Consider the following 18,103-nt stretch of genomic DNA (forward strand, 5'->3'; position numbering starts at 1 on the left):
GCTAAGAGGGGCCCGCTCCTTGGGGACCCCACCCGCGGCCTGGGCGGGCTCACACTTCCTCTGAGAACCTCGCCTTCTATCTATCGCTGTCCTGTCCTGCTCAAAAACTATAAAGCCTGCAAGACAGCTGAGAGATGCAGGCGCTCTCCACACAGCGTGACTTGAGCCCTGTCCCTGGGAACCACAGGCCCAGCTTGGAGGTTTCTGAAAAGAACTTATCAGGCCGCAGAGGGTGATGGCAGGAGCCTGGCCTCGTGTCCTCCATGCCTGGCTCTGCTGACACCCTAAACTTGCTATCAGGCTGCAGACCCACTTGCGGCCTGCACCCCAGTGCCTCCCTTTATCCATCTGTTGCCAGGGCAGGCTGCTGCGTGGGGCAGAACTGAGAGTGAATCCCGCGGGAGGGAACTGCGCAGCTTTGTGCAGCAGGAGCTGGTTCCCCTAAAGCACGCCAAGTTCTGTTCTCAGACGTCTCTCCTGGAGCCTCAGACCCAGAGCACCAGCAGCTCCTGAAACACCACGCCCAGCAGGCTAGGCTTCTTGGCTTGCAGATATGTCTGGGAGAGGCTGCAGTGAGGAATCAGGCATTAGGAATGGAAACATGAAGAGAGAGCAGGTGTGACATGGAGAATGAGGTAGAAGATTGACAGAACAAACCAAGATGTGTCACACAACTCACTGGTGGAGCCCCTGCCTAGAATCCCCCAGTGAGGGGCTGGGGGGTGTGGCATAGGGGTGGAGCCTCTGCCTAGGATCCCCAATGAGGGGCTGGGGGTGTGGCTCAGGGGTGGAGCCTCTGCCTAGGATCCCCCAGTGTGGGGCTGGGGGCATGGCTCGGGGTTGAAACCCCTGCCTAGAATCCCACAGTGAGAGGCTGGGGGTGTGGCTCAGGGGTGGAGCCTCTGCCTAGGATCCCCCAATGAGGGGCTGGGGGTGTGGCTCAGGGGTGGAGCCTCTGCCTAGGATCCCCTAGTGAGGGGCTGGGGGCGTGGCTCAGGGGTGGAATCCCTGCCTGGAATCCCACAGTGGGGGCCTGGGGGCGTGGCTCAGGGGTGGAGGACTTGTTGGCCACCAGCATAACTCCAGGCAGTGAGAGATCCTGTCTGAAGGGAAGAAGGTGGAGAGTGACACAGCAGGCCAGAGGAGGATGTCCTCTGTCCTCCACACTCACACATATAGGACATGAGGAAGGCTACAGGGCTATTGTCACTGCATGGTAGCACATGCGTGAAATCTCGGCGCTCAGGAGGTCAAGCAAGGCAAGATTGATTGCTGCAAGGCTGAACCTATCCTGACCCACGTGGTAAGTTTCAGGCCAGCTTAGGCTACATAACTAAAACATCTTAAAAAAGAAATAAAAACATGTGGGGCATGGTGACGCATGCCTTTAATCCCAGTACTAGGGAGACAGAGGTAGGCGATCTCTGTAAGTTCAAGTCCAGCCTGGTCTACAAAGTGGGTCTAGGACAGCCAAGGCTACACAGAGAAACCCTGTCTTGAAAAATCAAAATCAAGCAAGCCAACAAAAAAAGTCATTAAGAATAGAAAGAGGGGGCTGGAGAGATGGCTCGGAGGTTAAGAGCACTACCTGCTCTTCCAGAGGTCCTGAGTTCAATTCCCAGCAACTACCTGGTGGGTCACAGCCATCTATAGTGAGATCTGGTGACCTTTTCTGGCCTGCAGGTGTATGTGAAGGCAAAACACCGTATACACAATAAATAAATAAATCTTTTTTAAAAAGATATGCTTTATTAAAAAGAAAAGAGAGAGAATTGGATCCCTTAGGATTCCTGAGTTTTTCAGGTTTGAACTCAAATAAATGAGTTGTTGCAAAAACACAAGGTGTGGGTGCTGAAGAAATGGCTCAGAGGGTAAGAGCACTGGCTGCTCTTTGAAAGGTCCTGAGTTCAAATAAAAAATAAATAAATAAAATAAAAAAAAAAAAAAAGAAAGAAAAAAAGAAAGAAAAAACGGTCCCGAGTTCAATTCCCAGCAACCACATGAGGGCTCACAACCATCTATAATGAGTTCTGGTGCCCTTTTCTGGCCTGCAGGCATACGTGCAGGCAGAGCACTGTATACATAAATAAATAAATAAATAAATCTGAAAAAAAAAAAAACCCACAAGGTCCATTTGTTATGCTCCCTCTTCTCAAGGTGGAGAAACTGAGGCAGCAAGTGTTGGGAGATACTTTGGAATATAGGGGGAGCCTAGGACACTGTGCAAGCCAGGCCCCTTGCCCCTTGCCTCTCACTGGGGGATCCTAGCCAGGGGTCTGTGTGGGTTTTTGCATAAGAATGGCCCGATAGGCTTGTCACCTGAAGGAGGCACCATTGGAAGCTGTGGCCTCCTTAGAGGAAGTGTGTCACCAGGAGGTGGGCCTTGTGATTTCAAATGCTCAAGCCAGGGCCAGTGGCTCTCTCTTCCTGCTCTCCGAGGGTGCCCAGGGAGGACTCTCAGCTCCTTCCCCTGCCCCATGCTGTCTGCACACCACCGAGCTTCCCGCCGTGACGGTAATGAACTAAACCTCTGGAATTGGAAGCCAGCCCCAATTAAATGTTTTCCTCTGTAAGAGTTTTTTGTTGTTGTTTTGTTTGTTTGTTCGTTTTGTTGTTTTTTGGCCATGGTGTCTCTTCACAGCAATAGAACACTGACTAGGGCAGGGTCCACCCCTGAGCCACGCCCCCCATCCCTCACAGGGGTTTTCTGGGCGGGGCCTGAATGAGGCTCCTATTCCAACCACACCCTGCTCAGAGCAACTGCCACATCGTCCTGGGACAGAGACTCCATGAGCTCAACCTGGCATTGCATAGATTTTTCAAGGCCCCCAAAGCAGAGCCCGGTAGGTCGTATGGAGATAACTGATCATAGCAACACTGCAGTCAGGAGCCAAGCATACACAGCGAAGCCTCTCAGGCCGGACTGAGGAAGCTCTGAGGTGGCTGTGGGCCTGTACTGCAGCTACTCAGGAGGCTTAGCCATCCCGGGCAGTTCACTGGGGGCCACACACATAAAAAGTGAGGTGGATTCTGGAACGTGCCCTGACATATAGTCACACATGTGTATAAAACGTGAAGTGACCAGGAGAACAAAGAGAGTAGGGCGGGTGGGGGACTATGGGGTGTGGTAGCTCCTCCAGAGGTCCTGAGTTTGATTCCAGGCACCCACATAGTGGCCAACTGCCATCTGCAGCCCCAGTCCCAGCCACCTGACACCCTTTCCTGGCCTCCCTGGGCACTAGGCACACAAGGGAAATACCCCCACACGGGCCAGCCTGAGTAAGCAGGGAGCCCCAGGCCTGTCAGACACTGCCAACAACCACCACCACAACAATAAATAGGTGACCTGTGCATGAGGGACAGCAGCTGAAGTTGTCCTCTGGGCTTACATGCACAGGTGTGTATGCAAACTAACACACAGACACATACACACATACACACACACATATTCAGACAAACAGACACAGACACACACACATATACAGACACACACAGACACAGACACACACAGACACACACACATATTCAGACAAACAGACACAGACACACACACATATACAGACACACACAGACACACACAGACACACACACATATTCAGACAGACACAGACACACATACACACACATATTCAGACAGACACACACACACACACAGACACACACACACACACACACACACACACACACACACACACACACACACACACATCAGTGAGGCCGTGCATGATGACTCAGTGAGCCCTTCCAGACAAGCCTGAGGACTTGCATTGCATTCCAGGAACTCACATAGTGACGAAAAAACAGCTATGGGAAATTACCCTCTGACCTCCACATGAGCGCTGTGATATATGCGTGTTCACTCCCATACACATACATGATGTAATTTTTAAAATTTAGATTGATTTTATTTTCTGTGCATTTTCCTGAGGCATTGAAGACTGGGATTTGACAAACAAATAGGAGTTTTATCACCCACGAGAATGTAAAACAAGAGCACAGGTTAGGTGGTTCCAAGAGAGAAATAGAAACGTGGAGACTAAACAGGTGACCCGTTAAGGTTGAGCCTGGGACAGAGGGCTAGGGAGCTGGAGTAGCAACCTGGCTTGGGCTCCCGGCGCTCCCGGGCCCTTTAAGGCGTCCGCCCGGCCCCGCCCCGTCACGCGTCCCCGGCTCCGCCCGCGCCGCAGCGTCAGCGCTCGTCAGGCGCTGTCCGCGCCCCCGGTGCTGAAGCGACATGGCCGGCGGCCGGGCCCCGGCGTGAGCCCCGAGCCCCACGCCGCGCCCGCCGCGCTCTGACTGCCCGGAGTCATGTCTCTGCTGTGCGTGGGAGGTAGGAGCTGCGTGGACGCGGGCAAGGTGTAGGGTCCGCGTGGATGAGCCAGGCCGGGCTGCATTGAGGAGGGGACCCCCGGTGAGCGCCGCAGGGCGCGCACGGATCAGCTGTAGGGGTCCTGTCTGTCGCACACACGCGTGGATGCGGGGCTCGGGGCGCCTGGGTAGATGCCGTAAGGCGCTGGTGGGGGCCGAGCAGTCGCGGGAGGATGGGGGGACATGGGGGCAGTGGGTCCGGCCTAGGCGTGGGGACAAGCCCTCCGGTCCCCAGTGTCCCTCAAACAGTGCAGTGGGCTTCGCGAAAGCTCGTGGTTCCCTCTCCGCCTCACCCCTAGGGCAGGAGGGAGGGAATGAGACGTGGGGGGGCAGCTATTTTGGGGCCAAAACGCCATCTGCACCGAGGCCCACGCCCAGGCCCACGCTCCGCGTTTGAGGAGGAGGGCGGGAACCACGGGAGAGGTGTGACCCCTGCACCCCCTGGAAGCACCAAACGGGGCCAGGCTCATCTGCGGGGTAATTCTGCTGCGGGAGACCTTGGGCGGCTGACTGGCCACGTAGGGGTGCGTGAGGGCTGAGTCTGTGGGGGGATTGGGGGGCCCCCTGCACCCTGTCCCCTTCCCGTCTCCGGGAGGCTGTGTGGGGCGGAGGGCGAGTCTCCATTTGCCTCCGATCTCAGGCTGCGGGAGACCTTGGGCGGTGGATGTGCAGATTTGATCTCCGCGGCTGCGTGGCCCCAGATGGCCCCGCCCCTCTGCCCCTCCCCCTCGCCGCCCTCTCCTCCCCCTTTCCCTCCCCCCCCAGCCCCCGCACGCCGCTCCATTCACAAACCCGGCCCCGCCCGCCCGCGCCCCACGGTGCGCTGTTGGAGTCTAGTGGACGCGGGTGTTCTTAAAGGCGCAGGAACCCTTTTCTCGGAGTCCGTCCCGAGAAGGGTTCGGGCCGCCCAGGGTCACCGAGCAGCCGCGGTCTCCAGGCCTAGGAAGTAACTGGAGCTGAACGTGAAGGGAACCCTCTAGGCAGCCCCCCACAGATCCAGCCATAAATGGAAGGGGACCTCGTCCTCAGTTGCTCCTTGCACTCGGCGTCCTCCCATCCTGCCTCACGTGGGGGGGTCACCCCAACTCTGACGCAAACCGGAGGCTTGGCTGCGGGGGTGGAGGGCGGGCAGCGTCACAAATGAGACTTCCAGAAAGCCTGGCCCGGGCGGGCGACGTTTGTACACCGGACGCCATGGTGGGGAGATCTGGGGGTGAAAGGCAGAACTTTGGGGAAAGGAAGCTAGCAAGGAGGTGCAGGTGGGGCTCGCAGCGGGGAAGGGCCGGGCCTGGTCAAAGCTGCGCCTGGAGGCGTCCAGTGGATGTGAGCTCAGACTCACAGAAGGGGATACCCTCGTGCCAACCACCCACCGCCCTTCCCTGCGGTCGGGTATTCTGGGGTCTCTCCTGCAATCGAAGCTGCCGTGTTGCAGATACAGATCGGGACTGTGCACGCCGGATGATAAGCAATGTTTAGGATATACACATAGAAGGGCAGGGGCTGACACACCCGGTGTGCGGGGTGCTTGCTGCTCAATTAGTAAAGTGCTTATAATAGTGCTTGCAGCACAGTTGGTGCAGTGCTTATAGCTCAGCACAGTGTTCCCAGCTCAGTTGGCACAGTGCTTATGGCTCAGTTGGCACAGTGCTTGCAGCTCAGTTGGCACAGTGCTTGCAGCTCAGTTGGCACAGTGCTTGCAGTTCAGTTGGTACAATGCTTGCAGCTCAGTTGGCACAGTGTTTGCAGCTCGGTTGGCACAGTGTTTGCAGCTCGGTTGGCACAGTGTTTGCAGCTCAGTTGGTACAGTGCTTATAGCTCAGTTGGCACAATGGTTGCAGCTCAGTTGGCACAGTGCTTATAGCTCAGTTGGCACAGTGCTTATAGCTCAGTTGGTACAGTGCTTATAGCTCAGTTGGCACAGTGCTTATGGCTCAGTTGGTACAGTGCTGATAGCTCAGTTGGCACAGTGCTTGCGGCTCAGTTGGCACAGTGTTTGCAGCTCAGTTGGCACAGTGTTTGCAGCTCAGTTGGCACAGTGTTTGCAGCTCAGTTGGTACAATGCTTGCAGCTCAGTTGGCGCAGTGTTTGCAGCTCAGTTGGCACAGTGCTTGCAGCTCGGTTGGCACATGTTTGCAGCTCAGTTGGGACAGTGCTTATAGCTCAGTTGGCACAGTGTTTGCAGCTCAGTTGGTACAGTGCTTATAGCTCAGTTGGCACAATGGTTGCAGCTCAGTTGGCACAGTGCTTATAGCTCAGTTGGCACAGTGCTTATAGCTCAGTTGGTACAGTGCTTATAACTCAGTTGGCACAGTGCTTATGGCTCAGTTGGCACAGTGCTTATAGCTCAGTTGGTACAGTGCTGATAGCTCAGTTGGCACAGTGCTTGCGGCTCAGTTGGCACAGTGCTTGCAGCTCAGTTGGCACAGTGTTTGCAGCTCAGTTGGCACAGTACTGCCCACATGTACAAAGGCCTGGATTTCATCCCTAGCACCACAGAAACTGGGCCTGGTGGCTCAAGCCAGTCATCCGAGCACCTGGGGCAGCGGCAGGAGTTCAGGAGTTTGAGGTCATTCTCAGCTACACAATGAATTTGAGGCCAGCCTGGGTTATGTGAGCCCTGTCACAAACAGAAGGAAGGTCCCCTCCCATGACCACAGCTCCCAAACATATTTGTTCACAGGCAGATAGCTACACCAAGTTTGTCTCCTTCCTGTGACCTCACCTGACCTGCAGGAAGCCATGTATGAGCCTATGCGGCGATCAAAAGACAATATTGGACAGTCGGCCTTCCCCTCCCACCACCGGGATCCCAGTCTGTTGAGACAGCCGCTCTGGAACTCTCTGATTGGCCGTGGGACCCCAGATCTGCTTCTCTTTGCTTCCCGAGAGCTGGGGTTACAGTGGTCAACACTCAGGCTCCCTCTTTCCAGGGACCTGTGGGTCTGAAGTTTTAGTTCTCATGTGGCAGACTCTTTACCCACGAGCTAGCTCCCAGCTTCTTCCTCCACTTTTCTGAATGAAAGAAAGAAAGAAGGAAAGAAAGAAAGAAAGAAAGCCATATTTTAGCTGGGTGCACATCTTTAATTCCTGCCCCCCAAACCCAAACCAAAATGACAACAATAAAACAAAACAGAGAGACAGACAGATAGGGGAGGGCACCTCCCAATGACTGAACCCTCTCCAGCGCCACCCCAAGCACCATTTCTAGTTTCACTGTGAGCAGAGGCTGGCTTTGAACTTCTGATCTTTTTGTTTCAACATCTGGAGTGCTCAGATGAGAAGTGTATGTCTTTAAGGCTACATAAATATTTCACAAGGATGGACAGAGGAGTGTGGGTGTGTTCATGTGCCCGCACATGTGTGTGCGAAGTCTGAACAGGAATAACACAAGCGTTGAACCTGTCTGTCCACTTCACCCCACTTCACAGATGAGGAAAACTGAGCCCCAGAGAGGTTCATCCATTTGCCTAAGTCCACCCAGCAGGGAGGAGCTGAGGACTGCCTGGCTGGCTGTGTACTGGGGAGGAAAGTTAGGTCAGGGGTCTGTTTCCTTCTCCTTTCCCAGAATCCTTTGCAAAACTGTCCCTACAGCCGGCAACAGGGACCTACACCCTGCGACTGTCTGTGCTGCCTCCCTTACAAGGAGATACAGGGTGACAGCAGGATAGACCCTCCGGGTGCCCAGCCTGCAGGCAGCATCTCTACTGTTGTCATCCATAGCTCACGGAAGGTCTGTTAGCCTTCCTTGGTAACCCTGTTGCCTTTCAGAGGCTCCCCAGTGGCCAGATCCCCCACCCCGCCCTCTGGACCTGGACAAGTCTCCCCAAGAGGGCAGCCTTTAATCAGAAAATGGATCTGAGCACCCGAGGCTGCTACAGAGAATAAAAATAGTGCGGGGTGTGGGGGGAGGATAAGGGACCCGAGGGAGAGGCAGCTCCACCCTCAACTAGGTGGGGAAACTGAGGCCATGGAAGGTTGCCGGCACTTGAATCACCTGCGGCCTCGCCGAGGGCTATAAATAGCTGAGCGGACGAGGCGCTTCCGCCACTAACCCAAGCACGGCTTTGGGAGGTGGCGGGATGTGACCAGGCGGTGACTGGGGACGTGATGGGACACACGCGCGCTCGCACAGCAGCTGCTCTACCCTAACCCCACCCTCTACTCCCCAGACACCCTATGCCGGAACCCTAGAACTTCCTCCTGCTCTGACACACCCCCCCCCCGCGCCCCGAACTCTCCCCCTCCCAGACACTCTTCCGCTCCCCAGCTCTGATACACTCTCCCTCCCCACTGCTCCCAGTTGCCCTCCCCCCAGACAAACCCGCAGACACCTCCACTCTTTCCCCAGACACATGGACTCCTTGCAGAGACACCTCAAACCCTCTTCTCAACACTTCGACCTTCGCCCCCTTTCAGATTCCGTTCCTCTCCCCGGAGCTCCCACACCATGCTATGCTCCAGACCACACTCCTACCCACTCCCCCCTAGGCTCCGCCTTCTCCATGGCTGCCCCCCTCCGCCTCTCCCCTCTACAGTTTCCCCTACCGACGACGTCCTGGGTCTCCTGGATCCTAGCTCTGACTGAGTGTGACCCTGGGCTGTCAGGAGGCAGGGGCTCCACGCAGCCTTCACCCTCCAGCCAGAGGCTGCAGCGTAGGGGCTGAGGATCACAGAGGAAGAGGGAGGACATGACAGAGAGGTGGAGGAAGGGGGAAACAGCAGCCAGGAGGCCCCGGAAACTACGGAAAAAGAGCGAGCTGAGGATGAAGCCTCAGAGACCTCGTTCGCAAGCCGCGGGCCACACAGTACTAGGATGTGAACACAGCTTCTAGGCTGAATCTCTCTCCCCCACACCCCACGTTCTGTTCTCCATTCATACTACTCCGTAACCCCGAGTGTCCTGGGCAAATTGACAAACTCATTGCCATTTTAAAAATGAGTTTTAAGGCGGGTGGTGGTGAGACAGGCGGATCGCTGTGAGTTCGAGGCCAGCCTGGTCTACAAAGTTAGTCCAGGACAGCCAAGGCTACAGAGAAACCCTGTCTACAAACAAACAAACAAGTTAAAAAAAAAAATTGAGTTTTTCGGCCTGGAGAGATGGCTCAGAGGTTAAGAGTACTGGGTGCTCTTCCAGAGGTCCTGAGTTCAATTCCCTGCAACCACATGGTGGCTCACAACCATCTATACTGAGATCTGGCGCCCTCTTCTGGTGTGGAGGTGTATGTGCAGGCAGAATAATAACTAAATCTTTTTTTTTTTTTTTTTTTTTTTTTAATGAGTTTTCCCTCCAGGGCTTGGTGATGGCCCAGGAGCTCACATGCTGAGGACCTCCCGGTCTGGTTCGGGGGTGCGGTGCTATTTGTAGAGTACAGATCACTCCCGTGTACAAGATAGTGTCTCATGAACTGTCCCCAGTGTCACCAGCAGCTGTGTTCATGGCTTCTGGGAGCAAGGGTGGCAGGGCCTAGGAGGACAGGACAGCCTGGTCTTCTGAGTGTATTATTACCCCTTCTTTGGGTTTTCTCAGGTTCCTGTACTCTGTGTACACAGCCCTAGGGAGGGGAGGGAACCTCAGCTGGGAAGCTGACTAGAGGATGGAGGGGGCCCACAGGCTCAGTCTCCACCCGCCTCCAGAGGGTTCAACACCAAGCCCTGTGTGCCTTTGGACTGAGTGAGGTGACAACTGAGTCAGGGTCTCTGACCCTGCAGGTGACAGGGAATGTCCCTCACCAATCTGTCGGTGACGTACTGGAAGGCCTCCTGCCACCTCCTCAGTTCCAGCTTTATTTGACTTGGGGTGAAGAGCCCACGGGGAGCCTGGGGGAGGGGGAGGGGAAGGGGGTCTGCCCACAGGCCGGATGCCTCATGCTCTGGGCCTACCTGATGGCCTGTTCCCTCTTCCTCCTCCTCCTCTCTGCCTCTGACCTCCTCTCTCTCTCTCTCTCTCTCTCTCTCTCTCTCTCTCTCTCTCTCTCCCCTCCTCCTCCTCCTCCTCCTCTCCACAACCCTCCTTGCTTGCTCCTTCTGTCTCTCTCTTCACAGTCAAAAAAGCCAAGTTTGATGGTGCCCAAGGTAAGTGTCCTGTCCTGGCTGTCCTGCACTGTCCCCGTCAACTGTCGTCCTGTCTGTTCTTACCTGGTCTCCTGGGCCTGAGGAGGGACTTAGGCACCTGCTTCCATGCACAGGGCAGGTTCATCTCAGGAGTGAGCTTCGTCCCCAAGCAGGCCAGAGGTCTTCCTGGGGAGGGACTCTGGGGTAGGCAGCGCCTGAGACCAAGGGGAACCCAAAGCCTGCACACACACATCCAAACTCCATCGTAGCCCCGTCTGTCACTATTTTAAGACATGATCTAGTTAAGCTGCCCAGGCTAGCTTGGAACTCATTCTGTAGCTAAGGCGGGCCTTGAACTCGCCATCCTTCCACATGGCCTCCTGGAGCCTCAGTTTCCCAAGCTGAAAAGCAAATCCTTTATAAACATGCTTCCATTTCCTCTGTGTAATTGTAAGAATGGATCATAATTAGCGGTTCTGGGACCCGGGCCCCGTGGTCCATGCTCGGCTGGTTGAGGTGAGGACCCGGACCCGGAAGGGGACATCCGGCCATTGCCCCACTCTTCCGCTGCAGAGAAGTTCAACACATACGTGACGCTGAAGGTGCAGAACGTGAAGAGCACTACCATTGCTGTGCGTGGCAGCCAGCCAAGCTGGGAGCAGGACTTCATGTTGTGAGTGTATAGCCCCGCCCTCCCCAGCCCCGCCCACCACTGCCCCACAATGACAGGCCCCGCCCACACAAATTCCCCATCAGGAGAAGGCTCCGCCTACAACAGGCCCCGCCCACACTCTCCAGGCCAGCCCATAGAAGACTCCATCCATGCCCGACCCACCACAAGCGCCATCCACCCACAATAATCCTGCCCATGCAGAACCTGCCCACCATAGGCCATTTCAGACAGGACCCAACACCATTGCCCCGGACCCCTGTCCCCGTCAGTTCTGATCTCCCCTCCCCACCCTAGTCCCCATGCACGGGGGACCCCACAGGTCACACCCCAGGACGTACCCCACAGGTCTCGCCCGAGCAAGCTTTACTTTAACAGGTCCCGACCCTGTCCTCACCTGAGACCCTACTCCCAAATAGGCTAGGCTCTCCTCTTGTTTTGTTTTGTTTTGTTTTTCGAGACAGGGTTTCTCTGTGTAGCCTTGGCTGTCCTGGACTCGCTTTGTAGACCAGGCTGGCCTCGAACTCACAGCAATCCGCCTGCCTCTGCCTCCCAAATGCTGGGATTAAAGGCGTGCGCCACCACGCCCGGCTAGGCTCTCCTCTTAAGCTCCTCCCCGAGCAGGCTCCGCTCACAGACTCCACCCCACTGGCCCAGTCCCGCCTCGCTCACCCCACCCTACCCCGCCCCCACCCCGCCATTCTTCCTGCGGAAGCCATGCCGGGCACTCCCACCTCACTACTCCACTCCCACCTGAGAAAGCCTGTCCTCACAGGACACACTCAGCCCGCTTCCACGCCCCTCTGACCCAGCCCCGCACCCCAACTTCCCCTTTTACCCCGCCTAGCCTGCTCCCCAGGCCTAGTTCTGAAAGCCACCTCAGTGTCACTTGGACCGGTCACTGCTCCCCACAGCCCAGCGGCTCCCTTACTTCCATGGCCTCAGCCTTTGCACTGTCCCCCTCCAGCTGACCATCCCCTCCGGGTCGCCTTCCCTGACTTCCCTACTTCACTACTGAGGGGTCGTCACCCCTCTCTTGTTCAGCTCCCAGCCTCTGCCATAAAGAGGGTGGGAGTCCATGGGGACCTCCGAGGGTACACCGCACAGGAACGGGGTTGGGGGGCGCTGGACAAATACCTGCTGCCAATACCTGTACCCTCCCGTCACCCCCAGCCAGGCAGGCCACAGAGTCCACTTTTACAAAACAGTCTCTCCACTGGGCTCTGTTTTATTTTTTTGGAAGGAGGCAGAATCTTACGTATCCCAGGCTGGCCTCACTGTATCCCTAAGGACGACCTGATCCTTCTGCCTCAGTCTCCCGAGTGCTGATGTCACAGGTGTGTGCCAACACACTGGTTCCTTGTCCTGTCTGTTCTGATACCCAGCGACCTGGGCTGCACCCTACTCTGCGGTTTTTCATTCTTTTTAAAATCGACTGTGCGCATCACCCTGAGGGGTGTCGCTTTGATGAGTTCCCTTTTGTGGACAAGGAATAGTGTTTCGGAACCCCAAATTATACCCTGAGATGAGTCTGGCCAAGAATTGTCAGGGAAGTGTGTGTTTCTCGCCTGCCCAGTGCTATTGGTGCCTCATGACCCCACAAGGGTCTGGTTATAGACGGAGGGTGCAATGGTACCATTTCTTTCCACTTCTCTTCTGGATGCAACTCTGGCTGCCTGTGATAAGATAGCCTGTGCTACATGTTCCTTCCTGTGGCTTCAGTTTCCCCTCCATTGATGAATCAGTGTGTTTCCTTTCTTAGCACGGGCTCCTCCAGGCCTGGCTTCCTAGTGCTGTGTGTCTTCAGGCCAGTGCCCTAACCTCTCTGAGCCTGTCTTTTCCCATCCCCACCCGGTGTGCACACAGTGAGATTAACCGCCTGGATCTGGGCCTGACGGTGGAGGTGTGGAACAAGGGTCTCATCTGGGATACGATGGTGGGCACTGTCTGGATCCCGCTTCGCACCATCCGCCAGTCCAATGAGGTGGGTGACAGGCTGGAGAAGAGGGAGGGGCCTGGCAGCGGGCCAGGGGCAGAGGGAGGGCCTGGCAACGGGCCAGGGGCAGAGGGAGGGCCTGGCAGTGGCCCAGGGGCTTGTGGAATAGAGAAAATGAGACTTAGCCCACCCGCCCCCGCAGTGCTCAGTTTGGGCGACCACCTCGTGATTCAGAGCCGGCCACCGTAGGCTCCCCATAATGGCTGCATCCCGCCCCCCGCCCCGTGATTCATTCTCAGTTGAGGGTCCAACCTGCTCCTTGGGTCTTGGGGTGTCTCATCCAGTTTTGTGTCCCCAGAGCAAGGCTAGTGACCAGGACTTCTTGAGGACCCCTAGCACCGCCCGGGTGGGGGTGGACCAGGCTTTGACAAGGTGTATGTTTGTTTTTAAATCACTAAATGAGAGAATACAGAGAGAGAGAGAGAGAGAGAGAGAGAGAGAGAGAGAGAGAGAGAGAGAGAGAAAGTAAATGCGACTCCCATGAAAGCCAGAGCCGGAGGCAGCTGAAGGGGGCTCTCGAAGTTCTCAGTGGCCCAAGGTGTGACAGTAGCCAGGTCCCCTGGAGGCAGTGTGTGTACCGAGGGTCAGGGCATAACCTTTGCTGTCTGGTGACGGGTGAGGAGGGCACCTCACGAGAGGCCTGCCTGTGTGTAGCCAGTGTTTGGGGCCAGCCCCTTCCCTGGGGGTCCTGACCCCTATCCCGTGCCTTCGCCCATGTCCAGGAGGGTCCAGGAGAGTGGCTCACACTGGACTCTCAAGCCATCATGGCAGACAGCGAGATCTGTGGGACCAAGGACCCCACCTTCCATCGCATCCTCCTGGACGCGCATTTTGAGCTGCCTTTGGGTGAGTCCCAGGGTGATGACTCAGGTCACAGGGCCCGCTTGGGGGCTGAGCTGGAGGGGAGGTCTGTGGTCTTCAGGTCCTCACAATCCCTCCTGGAGCCCCACCCCCCCGCCCTCTCCGCCTCCATCTGTTCCTGGGGTTTCCCAGGCCACCAAGCCAGGGCCCGAGGGAAGGAGGCCAGGGATCCCCGAAGCCCCAGGACATGGCGGCTTTGCTTGCAGACATCCCGGAAGAGGAGGCGCGCTACTGGGCCAAAAAGCTGGAGCAGCTGAACGCCATGCGTGACCAGGACGAGGTGGGTGGGTGGGCCCTCAGCACCTGTCTGCTCCCTGCAGCGGCCTTCCTGACCCAAACCTCTCCAGGGACACATAGGAAAGAGACCCATGTGGTGTTCTGGGTGGGGCGAGGTGGGAGGGGACACAGCAGAGGGCTCCCCAGTCATGCCTGCTCCTCCTTGGCTGCCTTCTGTCTCCCCATCCGGCTTCATGGCTGCGCAAAGTCGGGTTTTGTGGGCTTGTCAGGGTGAGCCGTGTCCCCACTGTCCCTGACACACCGTCTCCTCCCCAGTATTCCTTCCAGGACCAGCCGGACAAGCCACTGCCCGTGCCCAGCAGCCAGTGCTGTGAGTGACTCTTGTCCCTGTGACACTACGGTCACCATGTCTAGAGGGTCCCACTCTGAGGCCTGGCCAAGGGCACACAGGAGGTGGCGGCAGATTTCAGCAGAGCACCCTAAGTCTGGTGTGCAGCTCCTGCCTTGCTGTGTCCTCCCAGCTGCCTGGATGGTCTGGGAAAGTGACAGCCAGGGCTGAAGGACCCTACCCCACCAAGGCAGCCACCACCCTTAGCGATACTGTGGCTCCTGTGTGACCCAGCCTGGCTTGAGCTCCTGGCTCTGGCCATCCTCCTGCCTTAGCTTTCTGAGCATCAGTGAGTCACGGTTGAGCCATGCTGCACCCTGTGCCTGTTCATTGCTGAGGTAGCTCTTTGCCCTGCCCCGTCCAGCCTGGTTGGGAGCCCAAGACCCAGTGAGGGACCCCATTCAGTGTCTCAAGCCTAGAGGGGGAGGGGCAATGCATGGCCCCTGTGGGCTTTTTTCTTTCTTTTCTCTTTTGTTTTTTTGGGTGTTTTGTTTTGTTTTGTTTTGTTTTTTGAGATAGGGTTTCTCTGTGTAGCCTTGGCTGTCCTGGACTCACTTTGTAGACCAGGCTGGCCTCGAACTCACAGCAATCCACCTGCCTCTGCCTCCCGAGTGGCCCCTGTGATTTAAAAAAAAAAAATTCTATGCTGGAGTTGATGTGGGGATATGAGGGCATGCTGACCTGGGCAGACAGTCCGAAGCCTGCCACCACCCCAAGGTGGTAGAGTAGAACCCCAAGAGCCTGCCATAGCAGGGGCCTGGGTGGAGGCTGGTGTGGGGGTGGAGGCTGGTGTGGAGGTGGAGGCTGGCATGGGCCCGCGGCTGGAGCTCACTGTGTCTGTTCTCTCACAGGCAACTGGAATTACTTTGGCTGGGGAGAGCAGAGTAAGTAACACATGCAGAGGCTCTCGGGGATGCAGACACCTTGGGGTCCCCGAGGCCCCTCATTGCCCCCATGTTCCTGTCTCTGTTCCCCTTGGCACCCTGGAAGTGACCTCATGTCACACACATGCGGGAGACTAGGGCCAGGTGCTTAACAGCAGCCAGACAGAGACTCCCTGGCTGTGTCCTTGAGGGAACACCAGTTCCCTAAGCCATCCCCACCCTTCTTGTCCCCTAACACCGGGCAATGTGACGAGCAGCGTCAGCTGTGCAAGCAGATACTTTTGGTCAAAGCTTCAGTCTGGCCGGGTCAAGGGGAAGCTAATGGATCCCAGAGCAGATGATGCTCTCAAATCCAAAATGGCTGGAGATGGCGCAGGCACACACAGGCGGTTTGGCCGGAAGCCATAGGTTGGGACAGGGAGATGGCTCAGTGGGTAAAGACAAGGAAACTCCACCTGTGTTTGATCCCCCAGCACCCACAGGTAGACAACCGACTGCTACAATCAATAAATGGTCTTGGTTTTGGTTTTTAATATTTTGGTGCAGCCCTGGCTGGCCTCGAACTCACAGAGATCCACCTATCTCTGCCTCCAAAGTGCTGGGACTAAAGATGTACATCACTATGCCCTGCGTAATATAATAATCTTATAAACAATTGATAGAAAGCAGATACTTCACTTGGAATGGCTTTCCTGTTCAAAATAATGTGTTGTTTAAAAAAAAAAAAGTCATAGATTGCTGAGCATGCATGACTTGAGCTGAGAACATTTGAACCAGTCTAGGGCAGTTTAGGTAAAAGAATGTCGCTTTGGCCACAGCAAAAGCCACTTAGTGGAGGGACCGGTTGGCAGCAGGGTGCTCTGGTGACTGCAGCAAAGATCCTGAGTGTCAGGGACATTTGTCTAGGGGCCGCCAGAGGGCGCGCTCCGCTAGGAAGTGGGCGCGAGCGGCTCAGTGAGCCCCTAGTCTCCCTCAAGGCACAACTGGGTGCCCGTCCTCCCAGGTGGCACAGCTGAGTCCCCATCCTCCCAGACGGCACAGCTGGGTCTCGGTCCTCCCAAGTGGCACAGCTGAGTCCCTGTCCTCCCCGGTGGCACAGCTGGGTCCTCGTCCTCTCAAGAGGCACGGCGGGGCTTCCGCCCTCCCTCCTGCGGTGATAGCAGGGGATGAAGACGCAGCAGTGGGAGGTTAGGTTAGCCTCACCGTGTGCGCTCTCCTGTCCCCACCCCTCCTCTCCCCTGCAGACGACGACCCCGACAGTGCGGTCGATGACCGGGACAGTGACTATCGGAGTGAGACGAGCAACAGCATCCCGCCGCCTTACTACACGACGTCGCAGCCCAACGCCTCGGTGCATCAGTACTCCGTGCGCCCGCCCCCTCTGGGGTCCCGGGAGTCCTACAGCGACTCCATGCACAGCTATGAGGAGTTCTCCGAGCCGCGGGCGCTCAGGTGGCTGTGGGGCCGGGGAGTGGCCGGCACTGCGCGAGTTTGCCTAGCTCAAGTCAGGCCCATCTCACAGAACATTTTTATAATTACATTTGTTTATTTTGTTTTGGGGGCATGTGTGTTATGCCGTGGTGTGTGTGTGTGTGTGTGTGTGTGTGTTGGTGTCAGACAACAACTTGTTGAGTCCTGCTACTTAGTGGGTCCTGGACGTTGAACTCAGGTCACCAGGCTTGGTGGCGAGCACCTGTACACACTGAGCCTGATAGCCAGTTCTTGGTGCTTTCTTGTAGCACTGGAGCCTCTCGTTTAAGATGGAGGCAGGGGATCAGGAGTTCATAGCTATTTCAGTTATGGAGAGAATTGGAGGTTAGCCTGGGCTACGTGAGATCCTGTCTTAAACAAACAAAACAAAAACAAGGCTTAACTGCCAGTTCTCACCTGCGGACCAGCCTTTAAAAGCTCTGGCTCCAGGTCTTTCTGGCTCTCACTCCCATGCGTGGCAGTGACAGGCGTGCACGCCACGCCAGGGATGGAAGCCAAGGCGCCACGCGTGCTAACCAGGCACTCTGCCCCCTGAGCGCAAGCCCTCCCACTTTGCGCATGTCTCTGGTGATGTCTTGGGAGGGCCAATAGTGGGGCAGGGTGAGCGAGACCCCTGCGCTTGGCTGTGGGGAGGCTGCCTGTGTGCTGACACCGGCCTCGAGCCCTGACGCGCTGCCCGTCGCGGCCAGTGCTGGCTCATGTAGCTGCAGAAGACACAAGCGGACTCGGACCTGCTGTGGGGTCGGCTGGAGACAGGGACGTTAGGGGCGGCTTTCTGGAGCATGGCGCTGGGATCGCCCCCTCAAAGGCAAGCAAGGCTTCCATCAAAGGCCGGAGATCCTGGCAGGGAGGCAGGGGGCCCGGATCCATTGGAATGGATTCAGAATCAGCCTATGGGAGCCAGTGGGGAAGGATCAAGCCTCACCCTAGCAAGCAGAGGGACCCAAACCTGGGGTGGTGGGCTCCAGCCTTGCCTGCGTCTCTCCCGCAGCTCAGCCCGGCGGTGCAGTTCGGAACGTCACCACGAGGGGGCGTGTGAGCATCGCCCCTGGTTGACATCCAAATGCCATGTGGCAGACACATCCAATTGACAAATAAAGCTTTGAGGGGGGTTCCCCTAACTGCAATGCCGCTCCAGGGAATAGCTAGGGAAGAGG

The 18,103-nt window shown here is 56.6% G+C and overlaps 1 protein-coding gene and 1 long non-coding RNA gene across 2 annotated transcripts in view; both read left to right on the forward strand.

Annotated features, from left to right (window-relative positions):
• The first annotated feature begins 10,401 nt into the window (after positions 1-10,401).
• Positions 10,402-13,073, forward strand: LOC127210046 (uncharacterized). Its single transcript, XR_007833256.1, has 3 exons — positions 10,402-10,440; positions 10,993-11,096; positions 12,956-13,073. It is a non-coding gene; the product is annotated as an uncharacterized LOC127210046 (long non-coding RNA).
• Positions 13,074-13,849: 776 nt separating this feature from the next.
• Unc13a (unc-13 homolog A) overlaps positions 13,850-18,103 on the forward strand; it is a 37,986-nt gene continuing 33,732 nt past the window's right edge. The window contains exons 1-5 of the mRNA XM_051169828.1: positions 13,850-13,931; positions 14,153-14,226; positions 14,499-14,553; positions 15,423-15,455; positions 16,700-16,907. Coding sequence (XP_051025785.1) covers positions 13,850-13,931; positions 14,153-14,226; positions 14,499-14,553; positions 15,423-15,455; positions 16,700-16,907 — 452 coding nt within the window. The remainder of the gene's footprint in view (positions 13,932-14,152; positions 14,227-14,498; positions 14,554-15,422; positions 15,456-16,699; positions 16,908-18,103) is intronic.

This window comes from Acomys russatus, chromosome 27, assembly GCF_903995435.1.
Source record: "Acomys russatus chromosome 27, mAcoRus1.1, whole genome shotgun sequence".
Classification (NCBI taxonomy): Eukaryota; Metazoa; Chordata; class Mammalia; order Rodentia; family Muridae; genus Acomys; species Acomys russatus.